The sequence below is a fragment of the Schistocerca serialis genome, chromosome 7 (assembly GCF_023864345.2).
Source record: "Schistocerca serialis cubense isolate TAMUIC-IGC-003099 chromosome 7, iqSchSeri2.2, whole genome shotgun sequence".
In the NCBI taxonomy this organism is placed as follows: domain Eukaryota; kingdom Metazoa; phylum Arthropoda; class Insecta; order Orthoptera; family Acrididae; genus Schistocerca; species Schistocerca serialis.
Window position 1 is genome coordinate 298500415 of NC_064644.1, and position 18958 is coordinate 298519372.

The 18958-nt window shown below is 37.9% G+C and overlaps 2 protein-coding genes across 4 annotated transcripts in view; both read left to right on the forward strand.

The window, feature by feature from the left end:
- LOC126412521 (vascular endothelial growth factor receptor kdr-like) overlaps window positions 1-18958 on the forward strand; it is an 864770-nt gene that overhangs the window by 261102 nt on the left and 584710 nt on the right. The window lies entirely within an intron of this gene.
- Window positions 1-18958, forward strand: part of LOC126412522 (vascular endothelial growth factor receptor 3-like) — a 224798-nt gene that overhangs the window by 195016 nt on the left and 10824 nt on the right. The window contains exons 20-23 of one of the 3 annotated variants that reach the window (XM_050082159.1): window positions 1780-1940; window positions 8060-8182; window positions 9217-9346; window positions 9479-9560. In XM_050082159.1, the coding sequence (XP_049938116.1) occupies window positions 1780-1940; window positions 8060-8182; window positions 9217-9346; window positions 9479-9560 (496 nt within the window). The remainder of the gene's footprint in view (window positions 1-1779; window positions 1941-8059; window positions 8183-9216; window positions 9347-9478; window positions 9561-18958) is intronic. The other 2 variants (XR_007575302.1, XM_050082160.1) reach the window with 2 other exon arrangements.

Consider the following 18958-nt stretch of genomic DNA (forward strand, 5'->3'; position numbering starts at 1 on the left):
GACGTTTTAAATTTTATCCGTGGTAGTCCTTTTTATGGTTCCATTTAGGGAGGTGCTGCACCTTTCCCTTTCTGTATCTTTTGTCCTCGCGTCTCTCAATATTTGTTGCTGTTTTGGTGTGTCGTCAGATGGTTGACTCTTTCCTGTTTTTTTTTGTTCTCGTGGTCAGTCAACCGGTCTCCGGTCATCTTCTTTTCTTCTGTTTCCTTTTGTTTGGTGTTCCTCTGTACTCTTCGTGTCTGTTGTGTTCGTTGCCGCATTTGTGTTCTTTTAGGGCCTGGGGGGTGTCTCCTTCCCCTTGGGGTTTTACCTGCTTTGTGAATTTATGTCTCGCCTGTTTTTGGAATGGGGGACTGATGACCTTCGCTGTTTAGTCCCCCTTAAACATCCCAATAACCACCACCACCACTGCTTTGGAGAAATTTAGTAATGAACTGTAGACCAGTTATTTTTATGTTTCATGGAAATATTGTTCCATTGTTGTTTGTTTTGTCACCTGTATGTTGAAGTAATTCACCTGTGAGCCTAAATAAATCTATTGACTTGTTACCTTTAGCGTGAGTACGCTAATGTCTGTCTTTTGAATCAATAATGCTGCATGACTTGAGGTTTGGTAGCCCAAGTGTGACAAGATTTGTTTATTACTGACCGTATCTTCAATTCTGCATTGCCACGAGATGCATCTGTAAGCTGTACTTTCATGCATTAATCACTACTATCCACATTCTCAGAGTCCCAGTTCTTTTGGTCTGATCTCCTCTCTCGCAGACATTCTTTTCTCGAAAATTGGTATTCTTTCTATCCCCCCCCAACACACACACACACACACACACACACACACACACACACACACACACACACTCTGGAAGGTCCAGGTCTTAGTTTTTTGACCATCATTTTGAACCATTCACGTTACAAATTACTACGGAAAGTAAAACTGAAAGTGAAGAGATATCCTCTGAGGCTTCACCATTTGTGTGCAGAAGTAAATTGAATTACGTCCATTACAGCGTGTGGATATACATGTTTATAAGTGTCAGCAACATGGACCTGTGGCTCATTGACATTTACAAGCTACAACAAACCTGTCAATATTGACAGTTATATTACTTGCCATAACATACTAACACAAAATCTTCAAACGTTCAGCCATATCAGTTTGTTGACGGCCAAACTAAAGTCCCAGGTAGAACCTGCATGCTATGCCCAATGCAACTTTTATCAGATGTAATCAGTTACACATTTTTCTAGCTTCCTTTCATAGTATTGAAATTACAACTGATGATAGTTATGATCGAATGTATCAAGATGGCAGCTGAGCTCTATATGGGGTCCCATATAAGCCACATCATCTTACTAGTGCACCACATCAGGATTTCGTGAGTGGATGAGAAGCAATGTCGAGCATGCCTAATCATGCAGGAGTTGAAGTCTCGCATGCTATTTCCTCATTCCCCTCCTCCACCCCACTCCTCACAAGCTCCTTATTCTCAGTCTTTCCATAGCATTGGTAGTTGGGGAGGGAGAGGGGGGGGTAGAGAGCTAACAATTTTTTTAATAGCACCCACAACCATTTTCTTGACAATTGATGGATGACATTTACTTTGAGGTTGTTAAATTTAGTTACAATCATACGTAAGATTTCTTGGAAATTTAGTTTACATGACTTAATTGTATTTAGTATTTGTCAATACGGTATCAATAATATGAGGTACTTAAATTACTTGCTACCATAGTGACACGCTACATGTGACTCATTGCTCTACTGCTGCACTTTAGGTGAAGATGATTATGTGATGAGCAACAACAGCATACAACCAGAATGGAGATCCAATTACAGAGGAGATTACAAAGGCAATGTTCGTCCAATATGTACCTGTGACCTACTGTGTTGGGCATTCCAGGTAGCTAAAGGAATGGAATATCTTGCTTCTCGGAAGGTACACATTTTCAGTTGATATTATTCATTATTTCAATATAGTTTTGAATTTTGCCTGTTGCAAAATATTTAGCTGAAACATTCACTAAAATTCCACTGTAAAAAATTATATTTTCTGTAGTCACTATTGACACATAACTCCCTTTTTATAACCAGCTGCAGTAAACTTTGGTTGTTAGGGAATGAAGGCGTGTTTTAAATACTCTGAACCTAAAAATTACCATTTGGTACAAGGAAGCTTGTTTATTTAAAGTTAAGTCATCTTAAGAGTAACCTAGTTGGAAAAAAATTGTCAAATAGAAAAAAAAGAAAAAGATTCTTGAGAACTTGTATTAACAAAATTATGATGGTGGGATTTCTTGGTAGGGTGAATGCAAACTGTTATTTTGGATGGAGGGACACTGACAGCAATAATTCCAGGCAAGCTACAAGAAAGTGTGTTGAGGCACTTGTTGTTCATTGTGTGTGTTACTAATCTACCTGGTGATGTTAACAGTAATGTGAGTTTTTGCAGATGATGTAGATATCTGTAATGTAGTACTGTATGAAAAAAGTTGCAGAAATATTCAGTCATATTTTGACACGATTCCAAAATGGTGCAAAGATTGGTGACTTATTTTAAATGTACATGAATGTAAAGTTACACATTTAAAAAAAAGTGGCATCACATTACTACAGTTATAATTATTCACAAGTAGGCTCTGTCAGCTTGATACAAATACTATGGGATAACAGTTTGTAGAGATATGAAACGGGATCTTCAGACATGCTTAGTCATAGGTAAGGCAGAGAGCATACCTGAGTTAATTGGCAGGATGCTGGCATGCTGTCGTCTACAAAGGAGACTGCTTAAGTCACTTGCACTTCCCATTTTAGAATATTGTTCATGTGATGTTGTTGGGTTCAAGGAGAATGTCATGGAATTGTTTATAGGGAGGGAAAAGACTGTATTGGCAGATTCTCTGACAGACATAAATTATCCCATGAAAACTTAATTATAAAATTTGTAGAACAGATATTTAGTAAAGAATTGAGAGATATACTTCAGTTCTGTATGTATCAGCCCCATAAGGATTGGGAAAACAAGTTTAGTCTAGTTACGCAATGCACAAAGCTATTTAATCAATGCTTCTTTGCATGCTCCACATATGATAGGAATGACTAGAAACTGTAACACATGGTGACTTAGGAAATATCCTCTGCTGTACACTTCACAGGGGTAGAGTATGAATGTAGATGTAGAAATGTTAGCATTTACCCACTTTTGTCAGCAGTAATATTATATTGTTCATAAAACTGTGTATGACAACATTCTTTTAAGGTATATATTTTAAGACTAAGGGTATAATGCATTTATCTTGCACTGTGTTGTGTAAATGGAGAGTCAAAACTTCCCTACATTCCATAGGTTACTGTCCCTGAGGTGAATTCATAAATTTTGAATTAAAATATTAACATATAAACAGCATTTCACAATTACTATTAGAGACTTCTGTGGCTACTGTGAGGACTTCGTAGGTGGAGTTCTGGTGAGGAACCCATGCCCAAAAGTGTAACGTTTGATATAAAAAAGTTCGAAGTTGAGATCACTTTGAAGTTGCCCACTTCACAGTAAAACCAGCGGACTAAGGGGGCCCCTGACCAGAGTGCCTTACTGGAGCCCATAGCGTGGGTAATGCTTAGAGTACTTGTTGTTAGGTTCTCTTTCGTGTGATGGACATCCTCCTTATAGTCAAATGTGCACCACATGTACAGAGTACCACAGTCAGCCCGCAATCAAACCAGTTTCTCATAACTGTTGTTTTAGTTGGATGAAAATGGTGTGTGATGTCATAATTACAGCAGGGACTGACAATGGTGCCCTCTTTTCATTTAGGAGGTGCATACCATGAAGTGGGGATTTGAAAGTGGATGTTCTTGAAATTTGTGTTACATATGCAGATGGTGCATTAGTTAACATGGGTTTCTTGTCAAACCTTTAGCTACTAAAGGCCACTCTACAACCCAGAAGTCTGCAATAGGAATTGAGGAACACCTTTTATATTGCTGTATGTATGTCGTCGTCGTCGTCGTCGTCGTTGTTGGGCTCTTCAGTCCAAAGACAGGTTTGGTGCAGCTCTCCTTGCTACTCTATCCTGTGCAAACGTCTTCATCTTTGAGTAAGTACTGCAACTTGCATGCTTCTGAATCTGCTTAGTGTACTCATCTCTTGGTCTCCCTGTATAATTCTTACCCTCCACGCGTCCCTTCAACACTAAACTGGTGATCCCTTGATGCCTCAGAGCGGGTCATACCGACTGAGCCCTTCTTCCAGTCAAGTGGTGCCACAAATTCCTCTTCTCTCCAGTTCTATTCAGTACCCCCTCATTAGTTAAGTGATCTACCTATCTAATCTTCAGCGTTCTTCTGTAGCACCACATTTCGAAAGCTTCTATTCTCTTCTTGTCTAAACTGTTTATCATTCACATTTCACTTCCATACATTGCTACACTCCATATAAATACTTTCAGAAAAAGACTTCATGGCACTTAAATCTGTACTCATTGTTAATAGATCTCCCTTCTTCACAAATGCTTTCCTTGCCATCGCCAGTCTACATTTTATATCCTCTCTACTTCGACCATCAGCAGTTATTTTGCTGCCCAAGTAATAACTTGTCTACTTTGTTAAGTATCTCATTTCCAAAAGTAATTCCCTCAGCATCACCTGATTTAATTTGATTACATTGCATTGTCCTCATTTTGCTTGTGCTGTATGAATGTAATCCAAATACTTATTTATTGAACAGAAGGGGTGGTATGCTATGTATATCCTCACATGGTAGCTTTTTTATATGATTTATTCCCATGTGAAAATTTCTATTTCTGCATCTGTCAGTATTTGTGTGAATAACATGAGAGTTAGCTAGCTATCTTGTATGATTATGAGAAATAAATAGATTTTTAAATGAAAGTAAACAGCAGCAGTTGCTTTCTGTAACTTTAGAGGCAGAAAATGAGAGAACAGTAACTTGAACTGAAACCAGATCAAAATTATTAAATTTATTCTTCTTCTTTATCTTCTGACTTTATCCTATGTTTTTATAGGATCGGCTAGTTATTCAGGGTTTGGTAATGTAAGTGGTACAGTGTGGCCATATGCCTTTCCTGTTGTCAAAATGATTAAATTAATTAAAATAATACATTATACCAAAATGTAAAATTAAGGACATTTCCAGCTTAGTAGTGATTGTCTGGATGACACTAAATACTGGTATTATTTCAACTATTCTGAGGCCAGACTCCCGGTCACTGTGAAGGGAGGGAGGATAGATGGATGATCGAGGTTTAGTGTCCTGTCAGCAATGAGATCATTAGAGATGGATCACAACCTTAGATTGGGGAGAGATGGGAAACTAAATTGTCTGAATCATTTTCAGTGAGACCATCTCAGAATTTGCCTTAAGTGATGCAAAGAGACTTCATGAAATCTGAATATGGATGTGAATCCAGTGGCTTACCATTATGCGCCACCTTGATTGATAAAAAATTTTGCAGCCACATAAACAAGCATACCGTATTTACTCGAATCTAAGCCGCACTCGAATCTAAGCCGCACCTGAAAAATGAGACTCGAAATCAAGGAAAAAATATTTTCCCGAATCTAAGCCGCACCTGAAATTTGAGACTCGAAATTCAAGGGGAGAGAAAAATTATAGGCCGCATCTCCATATCGAAACAAAGTTGGTCCATTGTAATATGAGACACAATTTAGGTCGAATGAATGACGATACAGCCACAGTAGTTTGGTTCGAGTCATAAGTTAGCCGTTAAGCTTTACCAGGTTGCCATTGCTATGCGTCAGGTGCTCCGTCTGTATTTATACTGGTACCCTTCCTTTTCCACGTGCTTCATCTGGTTTGAATTGATAGCTTATTTTTCTTTGATCTGATAAGTGCAGTTTTCTTTGTTAAAGGTGTTTACGGCACTCTAAGCTGAAAATGCGTTACTGTACTGTGTCATGCATTGTTTGTCGCATTCTGATAGTGCGTGTTCACGGCCTGTCACCGCTCGCAGCATGGCTTGCTTTTGTGCGCGCTACCGCCGCTTTTTTTTAAAAAAAAAAAAAAGAAAGAGGAATCGTCTCATTAGCGAAACAATGGCAAGAAACTGCTATTTGTTGTTACTTGCACTGCTGCTTTCTTTGATAATGATCAACAAGAACCAAATAATAGACTGTGTATGATAGAAGATGTTCTGAACGAGAGTTTAGCGAAAATTTTTCTCCATTTGAAAATCTTTGCAGGCGCCTCTTTAGTACATTACATTCTACACAGAAATTAGAGTCATCTTAGATTTAAAAATCAAGTCAATTGCCTTGCTTCATTTCTGACTGTATCACTATTAAGCATAAGAATATTACGAATATAAACATGACATGTATATTCTTCCGCGTTTGCTGTTGTCTCACTCTAGTTTCGTAGTTTATTAGGCAGACCGGATTTAAATGAGATAGCAGCAAACATGAAACAATACATGACAAAATGTTTATTTGCATATTATTCTTATGGTGACGAGAATACTGCATGTGATTCACAATTTATAAAAGTTCCTATTATAGCAACCATCTCTTCTCACAGATAGGAAAAAATTCAGAACGAGTTGGCCATATTGACAAACATCCCAAACGGTCTTTCCAGTCGGATTTTCGTAGTACATTGAAATGCTGCTACGTTCGAAGGTGAACCATGTGGAATTTGTATTTACTTCATTGGATAATGTATGAAAATGCAGTGGTCGAAACTCGGGGCGGAGAAAATAGCTCGTCTTCCACCCCTTTTTTTTTTTTTTTTTTTTTTTTTTTATACTGACGCACAGGTTTTGGCGCTAGTATTTATCTTTGTGCGTACATAGCATGCCTGTGTAGCGCTACATATATTCGACGGCAGAAGTAAGTTGTGGCGGCACCCACCAACTTTTTTCCGAATTTTCGCTGGCTTTGCACTCGATTCTAAGCCGCAGGTGGTTTTTTGGATTACAAAAACCGAAAAAAAAGGGCGGCTTAGATTCGAGTAAATACGGTAAGTGAAATGCATGTGCATCACTATTAGCATTTGATAAATACAATGATGACTGAGACGATCATGTACATAGCAAATATTTGCTGAAGCATTTCATGCGAAAACCAAAAAGGATAAACAAAAGACAGGAAAGCAGTAATTGGGGATACAAAATGTTAGGAAGAAGACCAAGAAGATTACACTTACTCTGCTCAATTTTATTGTTGCATTTCTTATTGATATTGTAACACTTATCAACTTGTGTGGGCATAAATACGAGGGCATGCTGAAAACTGATGCCTCCAAATTTGTATGTGAAAACTCTGTAATCTTTCTGAATAAAACAAATGTTACTAACAGTCTACATCTTTGTTCTTCATATGTACATATTTATTTCTAAACATAGTCACCCTAGTGACAAACACATTTCTCCCAATGAGAGGCCAATTTGTTGATGCCATCATTGTAGAAGGTTTGACTTCGTTGTTGGAGTCACAACTTCAAATCTGCTTTCACCACGCCATTACTATCAAAGTGAAGTCGAAGGAGGTGTGCTTTGCGTTTTGCAAACGCATGAAAATCGAATGGGGACAAGTCGAGACTGCATGGAAGATTATGAATGACAGTGAACCCAAGGCAACAGATCGTTAGAGAGGTCACAGGTTTTGTATGCGGTCTGGCATTGTCATGCTAAAGGAGAGAGTGCTTCATGTGTGAACGAGCTCTTCATATTCAAAACTCAATTACAGCACACTGTTCCTCATGCACTAACATAGTTACATTAAACACAGCCATATTACATGCTATGATTCGTAGCCCTATAATGAGAGAGGATTGCAAATGTGTAGACACGAAGATGAAAGGTATAGTGTGTTACTAACATCTGTATTCCGTAAAAATCTGAGTTTTTACATTAAAAATTAAGAGATATTACTTTTCAGCACACCCTTGCAAAGCAGATATTTACTGTTAAGAATGTTGTAAGCTGCCATATGCCATAAATGAGTCCTATTTTAACTGTAATCCCATTTTCAATATAATTTGTTCTCTTTCTTACAATTTTTTTTTTCTATCTATTTAAGGTTCTGCATGGAGATCTGGCTGCAAGGAACATTTTACTTGCTGATGAAAATGTAGTGAAGATTTGTGATTTTGGTCTAGCGAAGAGCATGTACAAATCAAACAACTATAAGAAGAAAGGAGATGTAAGAATCTTTACCTTTTGTGCTGTTTATTTAGTGTCTAAATTAATATGTAATTGAAGATAGGGCAGAATGGATAAAAATAAAATAAAGTAGGGTAAATAAAAAGCTGTAGACACTGGCTAAAGATGATATGCTTGACAGAAAATATACATACAAGATCGTGAGGTTTTGGCATCACAAAATAATGAGAGGGAAATGTGGAAGGCTAACAGAAAGTAACTTAAAAAAACAGATTCGAGAAATATGGTAGTTGCACAGGTGATAAACTCGAGATGTCTAGATGTGTTATCAGACACCACAAAAACAAAACAAAAAAGTAAGATAAACAATTTCCTGCGCATACTAACTGCAGAAAATTGTTTACATTCGGCAGGTTTTCCAGTACGTGGCTTCTGATAGTTTCCTTCCTTCACTGCAATGAACTTGCACATTGTTTCTATAAGGAGAAGTAAGGAAACTCGGATGTTGCACTTGCACTATCTATGTTGGTAACAGTTGATCTTTAAATGACAAAATCAATCTACACATTAGCTCACAATATTCAAAGGAAACTTCAAAATTTTTGTTCCATATGTGATCCATAAAAAAGTTAACACACACTATTCAATGGGAAGATAGTTTTTCTGGAACATATATCTGCCAAAGTAAGTATGCCAGTATTATTATTTGGCCACAGAGAAGTCTAGGACTTATTCAGTCCAGTAGTGGACAGATATCGTATTCCAATTCAGTGTGTTCCTCCCACAGAAAGAACTATAGTATTATACAATTACAGCACAGTTAATGGAGGAGAATTATTCCTCAGGCTACAACAAATATTATTTGGACAGGTGGCCTCTGAAACAGTGTAAAAGCTGAAAGTAGCATCTCAGAAAATACAGGAATGAGGGAACTAGTTTGTTGCCATTTCTGTTAACTCTCTGTCATCAAAGATGAACATTGTGGTCGCCTTCCAGTAAGTTCATAACTAAGAGCAGCATTTAAGGGGCACAGTTTTTCCCACAGTTCATTCACAACTAACTCATTGTTTCTAGGGCCCATTACCTGTTAAGTGGATGGCCATTGAATCGATCAGAGACAGGATATTCTCAACACAATCTGATGTCTGGTCATATGGAATTGTGCTCTGGGAGTTTTTTTCTTTGGCAAGGTCACCATACCCAGGTTAGTTGTGAGCGTATATAGACAGCTGTGAAACTATTGTATTTATAGGACTACCCTTTATGGTGTTTGTAATTACATCTGTAGTATGTTCCTTGTGTTAAAATGATTCTTTTCATTTGTTTAAAAATTTAGGCATGGAAGCAGATGAGAAGCTTTATAACAAGTTGCTGAATGGTTATCGAATGGAGAAACCAGAATATGCAACATATAATATGTAAGAACAAACTAAAATGTACACTATACAAAAATATCTCTCCTAACTCATGGCCTTTAAGATAGAACAGTGGTGTGGAACATGATTATTGACATAACACTAGTGAAACTGAAAATCACCAAAACAAACTGGATTCTTTTCTGCAACTTAGTTAAATTTTATGACTGTTGTCATTCACAGTTGTGGCTGTTATGTAAGAGCACAATAGCACGTGAACACCCTAACTTTTGACACCGTGCGGATTTATTGGTTATTTTTCTTTGAATGCCGCTAAACGTATTGTAGGTGTGCTAATCTGAAATGCACATTACCGTTCTACTCTGCTGTTCTACATTGCTCCTCTTTACTCAGTGAAATTTGGCATCAGGGTTGCGAGCGCATCTTCACTTGTGCGTGTTTTAAGGAGCTTCTGTGCATGCACAATTGGCATGACATAATTGCCTTATGGGCCAAATACATACAAATTTGATAAACAATATGCACGGTTTGTGGCGTTCAGTACTAGCCCTTACCACCCAACAAGTTTACATCAGTGCCACCAGGTGGTAGCACACTGCCGCAGACATTTATTCACGTTTGCTTGGCATAAATCCTGCTAGGTGGTAGCACACTCCACAGATATACCAAGTCACTCACAATATAGTAAAATTAGATTGGTCATCGTATATGTTACACAATCTGTTCATTGTAAGAATAAACCTGATGTAAACAAACGTAAACACAATGATTGGTGAGAAGCCATAGCACATGTACACTGGTGTTGATACACTCTTGGAAGTAGGTCCTACTTATGTATTAGATGTATTATTACTACGTTACGTTAAATAAAACTTTAAGATATTCAAATGTATTAACAGCCATCAATGTTTTTCTTAATCACACTTCAGCTATGTAGTTTTTATTTCGAAAACGGTAAACAGTCACAGCCTCTGCAGCTTTGGGGTCTGATTGTCGCACTATTAATGCAAAGTATGAAAATGGCTGAGGCTGAGGCTGCTTTCTGTTCCGTAGTGAAACATGCGTGTGGAATATGGATGAAAGGGCCAAGAAATAGGCTGTTCTTAATAATTTTCATAAATTTATGGAGATAATCGGCTTTGAAGTTTTCCCAGTCACTGTATGTAACACATTTGATACATAAGCCCACATTGTCTGTGTAGTGCAGTCAGTAGTGTAATGGAATGCTAGCCAAATAAATTTAATGGTTAGTTAGTTCAGATCTCTCCAGTATAATTTTTTTGTTGTCATTAAATTCGAAATACCTACATCTCGTAATTAAAAAACTCATCATCATTTTTTATGAATAATGCATGTCTTCTTGTTTCTAATTACATATTGGACGCGAAATTCCTGTTTTCATTTCAAATAAAAATTCTTAGTTATCAATGTTTTATGAAAGACTGTTCATAAAAGTTGCTTAAATTATGAAAACATAACAATTTCATTTTCTAAATAAAAAATGACTCCAAATCCTCTTTATTTGGACTTTTTTTACATTTGCTACTGTACCATTACAATATAAACCTGACAGAACTGATACGGAGCCAAGTTGCGGAATTTGGCCTGAGAAGTAACAAGACTGTTAAGCTGCCAGACTTACTGGAACTAACGCATGCAGCTGTTTCACACATTACTGTCGAATGCTGGCAGGATATAGAACAGCTCTGTATAAAATAAGAAGAGAAAATTCAGCTCCTGGGTGGCTTCGTGGTTTCTATTCTTGATAGGCTTGTTATCAACGTAGTAGGTGATACTTCCAGAACTGAAGTGTATTTCTCGGATTCGGATAGGGAAGGAGCTAAGAGATTACCAGACAACTGACTGTAATTAATACTTTCAGTGGCTTCAGTATTCAACAGTACAGTGAAATCCCTGCAGTATGCTTTTGCTTTACATACAGGTCGCTCAGAAAAATTACCCTATGTTTAAGATAGAAATTTTCATAACTCTTGTTTGTAATTAGAATACTATGTCAGGTGAGAAAGAGTGCATTTTATGCTTTCGGTCTGGTCACCTAGGAAGTGCACGGTAGTGCTGGAATTATTTCTTTGCTCATCTTTTTTTATGTACGAACTGCAACTACTCACATATATTACAGCTTAGTTGGACCATTGGCTGTCCAGTGCTGTCCAGGTTTAATGTGCTGCTAAAGCTGTTGTTCCGCATTATTGCTCAGTCTACGTGTATGTAACAAGCACAAAACATATCCATACGATCGTACTTGACTGTACTGGTCACAGCTTAGCTTCCACTCCACGTGAAGAGAGATCCAATGAGATTCAAGCAAACATGGAAGAATGCGTGGCCTAACTGCAGTGTTTACATCAGGTTTATTCGTATGGTGAATAGAGTATAGTTACAGTGATAGAAAAACCTATGTTACATGATTCTGAATGAGATATAGTACACCAAGGTTTGGGTTTTATCATACAGTAATCCATTTGTGGTGCTGAGAAGCATAAAGCACATCATTATCGATAGTGAAACTGTAGCATTTATGCTTTTGTCATATGTTGATCTTATGGTGGCTCAGGTTTGTCTGTAACTGGTTTCTCTAGTATTCACGTAAATATGGGGGTCTTGAAGGCGGTGTGCTTTTGGTCCTTGCGGCTCTCAGTGCCTCATTTGTATTCTAGTCAAGTGACCTTGTCGCTAGATAGTACTACTCGAATTTAATAATTTCCGCAAATGGCAGTTTGCGCTTAGAGCGGGTTGCTTACTGTGCAGGACTCTGCTTTCCTGTGTAGTGTCAACACGAATCTGTTGAACCTGTATTAAGGGCTAGCAGAAAAGAAAATTACTAGGAAAAACTGGCCGCAAAGAAAGTAGCCCCTCCCAGACCAGATCTGTTGCTTGAGAAAGTAATGAAATCAAATAAGTGTGACTACAGGTGAACATTTAACAAAGAAGTGTGTAACAAGCATAAGTTGTTGTGTGGGTGCAGTGTAACAGTGTCTGATTTTCAGCCTGGAAGTTAATGAATTAACTAATATATGATTTAGGGATACCATATGAGTTAGGGATGTTGTACATTTGTCCGAAAAAAATAAAGTATGAAAACTTCCGCTTACACAAAAATCAGAAATGGAGAGTAGCCAAAGCTCCACTTAATTATTTACAAAACAACAAAATTCCACAAAAACAATTCTTCCTTTTTTTCAGAGAAGTTATGCATATTATTATTATTATTATTATTATTATTATTATTTTATTGTTGTTGTTGTTGACAGTGGCTGAAGTTATATAAATATGTTGATAAGCATAACTGTTATACAGATACAGCAGATGCTATTAATTTCACGTTCTGATATTTATCTGAAATTAAAAATTTGTGAACACCCAGAATGTATACATACGAGCTGCCACTGGTCATTCAGATTAAAACTTCTTGGCTCATCTTAGCTATATTGCTGCAGGAGCCTTCCACAAAAGGATGTCCTTTCTCACCATGGTTAATGGCAGAGACACATGAAAGGAATATAGTACATTCACTGAAGTAGGTTATTGAGGTTGACTTAGTATGATTACTTCAGAGGTGTTAATCTACTTGAGTCTTCCTTGACAATGAGATTAAAGTTCTTGTGTAGCATACGAAAGGGGGAATAAATTTTATACAAAGTACAGAAGTGACCAGTTCCAGCTTCCTAAGTACAGGCATGAAACACACAGTTGTAAATTCGTTTATATGACGTGTTGCATTCAGTAGGAGCTGCCAAGCTGTGTATTGGTAGGGTAATACAAATTGACAAATTTCCCAATATCAAGAAAAGAAGTAAGTTTGTGATGCTGCTGCCTTGGCCCACACCTCTTCATGTGCCCACCTCGGCCCATGGCTCCCTCTGCCCACCCCTGCCCTACCCATCGTGTATTGATAGATCATCCAGTCATTCAAACATAGATTTTTCCATAGGAACATGTTATGTGGTATATTCTGATCTGTGACACTTTTTTATCTTGATGATCAGGTTGTAAATAGTCATTACATCATGTTAGTGCAATATTTGGCATATGTCTTTTACCCTTGGGTGTATGGCCATAACAGACATTGCATCTTTGTGCATGTCACTTTCTGTGTTAGGTTTCATGAGACACATTACGCAACTGTAGTAGTACCTGTTGTCTCAGAATTCATTCCAGTTCTTGCATATCACATCCGAGGTGTTGCAGCTCCCATATTCCTGTTGCACATGCTATGATTGTATTAACTCTTCCTCATGTTTGACACTGGTTATGATTTGACAGTTTGTGCAGTATCGGTTTGATGTATATTGATTTTCAGTACGCAGTGTCCCAGGTTCTCACCAACCAACAAATCTAGAAATGTTAGTTGTTGGTCCATTCTTGGCTCCACAGTAAATATTATGTTGATATGGATAGTGTGCTGATGTCTTAAGAACTCGAACTATTCTTCACTAGGGCTCAACTTACGTGTACTGCATCTCAACTTTACAAGGTGCCAAGTCCGATGCCTGTCTTTTGAAATGTTGCATGAAGAAATTGGCAATTATGAGCAGAACAGAAATGACCTAGTAGATCTGATGACATACTGAAAGATAAGCACAGATCCAATGCCACTGATCTCACAGAATATGAATTGGTTAATAAATGAATCTTCTTTTTTGTAGATGTACATAGGAATATGCAGAACACAGGAGCCCTGCGACCTCACCTATAGGGGTCACCAAAAATTCATAAAGACAGTGTACCATTAAGACCAATCTTAAGAGCTCCTGACTCAATTATATATAAACTGGCAAAACAGTTTCTCCATTTCATGTTGTTCCTTTGTTTACAAAAGTGCCACTCATTGACTCTGTGGGCCATAACAGTTCCATTTTTGTGCAGGGTGTCACCAAGCTCTTTAATTAATGTCTTACCATGAGCTACTAATCTTTACAAGAATATTAACAATGAGAGAGGTAAATGATAATTAATTGAAGCCCTCAGCTGCCGACCGGTGTTGTTGATATACCTCAATAGGGACAGTTGAAAATGTGTGCCCCAACCGGGACTCGAACCTGGAATCTCCTGCGTACATGGCAGACGCTCTGTCCATCTGAGCCACCAAGGACACAGATGAATAGCACAACTGCGGAGACTTATCCCTTGCACGCTTCCCGTAGGATCCACATCATTATTATTAGCGACAATGATGTTATTGCAGCAATAGTGGTTACTCTAGGCAAAAATGTCATAAAGAAAACTAGGACAGTATTTATGTTTGGCTGAACTGGCAGTCAGTCAGCTTACTGATCAGATGAAATGGGTTCAGTTCTGACAAATGCAAAGCAATTGTGGTTAAATCTGGAAGAAGTTTTAAACAGAAGTCAAGACAAATATGTACAGTTGACACAGAAATCCCATGGTTTAAATATACAAATCAGAAAATTTTATGGAAAAGAGACCACTACCCACTCACTACAAGGGAGACTGTAGGGAAATGAGTAGAGCAAACTTAATAGCAATTCAGGCAGCTGTAAGAATGGCCATGTTTGAAGCCCACAGTAACAGTCACTTTAGATATGGCAAAAGATCTGTCATAAACTCCTAGGAAGTTCTTATCATGCAGATCAGTGAACATGACTGAACCTTCCAACCAGTCTGCAGTGTATCCATCTGATGTTTAAAGTGAAGACAGCAGACAGAAAGCAGAAATATTAACCCTCAAGTGGGCACAGCGTTTTTCGTAACGTGAGTGGACACTTAGCGTATTTTGTACACGTGTTAAGAATAGCTGTCCTCACGTTATTAAGGTGAATGTGTGTGGTGAAAATCGCAGTTTTATCTTAGTTTACTTAAACAATGATAAAATAAAATTACATAAAATGAGCTAAAGTACTGTTTAATCGAACAGTAATGAAAGAAACTTCTTTATATCACTCTGTTGCCACAGACAGGTGTTACCCAACAGTAATGATGCACTCAAAGCATTAAGCAGCGCAGTTGCATCAGATCCCAGCTAACCACTTATTCAGTTACTAATTATCCCGTAAACAACTGCCTTAGTGTGGGATTGTGCGGTTAGCACATAATCAGTCATTTTATAGCTTGGAGTGTAAATTTTTTCTTACCTAGCTTGTTTTTTGTTTCATATTACTGATGCCTATTTGTACATGTGACAACATATTTTATCATTGTGTTAGCTAACAGAACAGGTATAGGCTCACATTTGTGAAAAAGCAACGGCATGATGCAGAACACTTTCATTTGTGGGTGGCGCACTTCATACATATGAGCACCTGTTTGAGGGTTAAATTCTGTATTTAGAAATGTATGTACACCCTATGATACTACTGCACCAATGTTTGACCACAGCACAGTCACAATTGATAAATGTTCATAGTAACACTACAATAGTAAATAATAACAATAATAATAATAGAGAACTTAAAACCAACAAGACACTGTATCTGACAGAATTCCAGTGAGATTTTACATCAAAAATGCTTCTGAATTAGCCCTTTCCTTAGCTCATATTAATTCTGCATCTCTGGCACAGTGAGTAGTCTCCCATGACCAGAAAAGAGCACAGGTCATATCTCTCTCTCTCTCTCTCTCTCTCTCTCTCTCTCTCTCTCTCTCTCTCTCTCTCTCTGTGTGTGTGTGTGTGTGTGTGTGTGTGTGTGTGTGTGTGTGTGTAATATATAAAAGGAAAGGGGAAGGTTGTTATCTAAAAGCTCTTGGCTGATTTACTCCATATTTCTACAATGTCCCCTAATGGATATTTGGGCAGAAATAGTCAATAGGCTGATTCAAATATATATATATATTTAAAAAATGATGTGACACATCGAGCATACAAGAATCGGGAATCACATAGGAATTGGGAGTCGCAGATGCCATGAGAGGACACTACAGTCACCAGAGGGTGTTGGTGTACCAACATGCGTGGAATGCACTGATGCCATCACCATTCATCTCTTGAAAGCATTGGGAGTAACATGGCTAGCTACATATACTGCGAAATGGCTGAGATGCATTGCATTTATGGCAAGGCCAACTGCAGTGGATGAGAAGCCGCGTGATTGTGTCAAGTGAAATATCCTGATAGGAAGGTGCTGTGCCACATATTATTAGCTGTTCTGCATTGCTGACTGGCATAACCAGCTTCTTCCATGTGTACAAGCCACATACGGGTTGCCAACAAACAACATGGACATTTGTAGCAAAGGAAAGTATTCTCAAAAGTGTGCAGCATACATCATCAACAAGTACACAAGATGTATCCCATGTCACTGCTATTCCCCATACTACTCCCGGTGCATTGTGCATGACAAATGACTGCATCTGTTTCATTTGTAATGTGTTCAGGCATTGAAACTGGGGGACTACAACAAGTGCATGGGATTTGCTTGGTGGTTTCTGCAGGAATCTGCTGCAGGCAGAAGCTTCACAGCAAGTGTCCTCTTCACCAATGAGGCTGTGTTCTCAATTGAGAGTGTGATGAACATTCACACTCTGCGTATGTGAGGAGATGTGAACCCACAAATATGTGCGCCTCACAATGCAAATTTACACTTAACGTCTACTGTTCGATGTGGCTGTACATTCTCCCAGACTGACTCGTGGGTCGCATGTATCTTATATTCCTGCAAGAGGTTCTGCCTGACATGCTGAATGATATTCCCATGCCTATTCGCCACTGCACTACATTTCAGCATACAAGTGAGGGTACATCCTTGGGCAACATTTATCGGCCACTGGATTTGTTATGATGGACCAGTTGCATGGGCAGCATGATCGCCCGATCTTTCCCAGTCAACTTTTTTCCTATGAGGGGTATCTAAAGGACATGGTTTCTGAAACACCTGTTACGTCACTGTAGGACGTAGTGGGCGGGACTGTTGGAGCAGCAGGTTGGCTTCAAGATATACCAGGCACCTTTGAGAGGGTGTGCCATTCAATGCAACATCAATGTAAGGTGTGTCTTGAGGCATCTAGTCAAAACTTCGAGCATCTCCTGTAGTGAGCGTCCACATTTGTAGCATGTGACTAAATAACTGCAACACCATTTAGTAGTTTAGTTGCCACAAATGGCCTTTGTGACCCCCCGCCCCATTCCTGTGTGATTACCGATCCTTGTTGTGGGCCTATTGTCCCATGTCAGTTTGTAAATGTTTTTTACTATACCAAACATGGAAATTTTTTTCTTTTTAATATACACAATTTATAAATATGTATAAAATATATAAAGGAGAAACATTGTTACCAAACATCCTGAAAAATACTTTATCGATTTAGTTTAAAGTTCTTGGCAGACTGACTTCAAATTTCTACATTCAAATGAAAGAATGGAGATAATTAATGAAAAATTAAATGCCTATCAAACAAAATGAGTTGTCGTAAACTGTCTACAACTCCTATTGCGGGAATAAATTAAAATGGCAATGCCCATCTCAGAAATAGAACCATCACATGTCACTAGATTGTAGGACAAGCAAAACCTTAATAATTTAACAGAAACATGATTACAGACTCTTATTGATTAATTACAGTTGTTACATATGACACACACCCTAGAAGATGTTTTAGTCCGTATTTTGTAGTTATTTTTATTATTAAAGTCCACAGTACCATACAAATGCTAGGGCAGTGCATAATTTGTGATGTAATTATTATCACGAAACTTTTGGTTTGAAATTGGTGTTTATTTGAAAAAGTCATAGCCAGAAACCTAGACCCTGATTTTTATTAATACCACAGGTGAAGACACAGTCATTCATCACATTCTGTTGACACCTAGTGGTTCAAATATGCCCTTTGATTTAAAGTGATTGCAGTTTGCCATGGAGCTTGCATTCATTACGAGTATCAACAAGGCACAGGGCCAATCACTTTGCAAGAGTAGGTGCACAAAACAACAGCATTGTACCACATCAACATCAAGTAGTAACCAAGATGTTACCTTAAGCAGTGTCTCTGCAGATGTGAAATTGCACTGGTGAGTAATGAATTGACTGAACCTGGTATGCTATACTGGACTGCAAATATTTTTCAGGAACAAAAATAATGTCGAGTGTACCCATAGGAAGCTTAATAGGTCATTTAATCTTCTCTCAATACATAAACAATTTATCAGATAGGAATAGCAGTTTTAGTTGTTAGTTCACTGCCATTGCTGTTGCCTACAAAAAAGTATCCATGAATGGACAATTGTGAGGAATTGCGGAAAGACTTGAACAAATTATTATTTATTTATCACAAGACATGCCAGCAGCATATATACAAAAAGTGGCATTACAATGCAAAGGAATATGTATACAAATATACTTAAAATAATGAATTAGTGAATAAAATATTTTTTATGCATACATGTGGTCAATGTGATATGATATACAGAAATATTCTGTGTATCATGCGAGACTAGAAGCTATTGGTTACACAATGTCCAGGTCTTG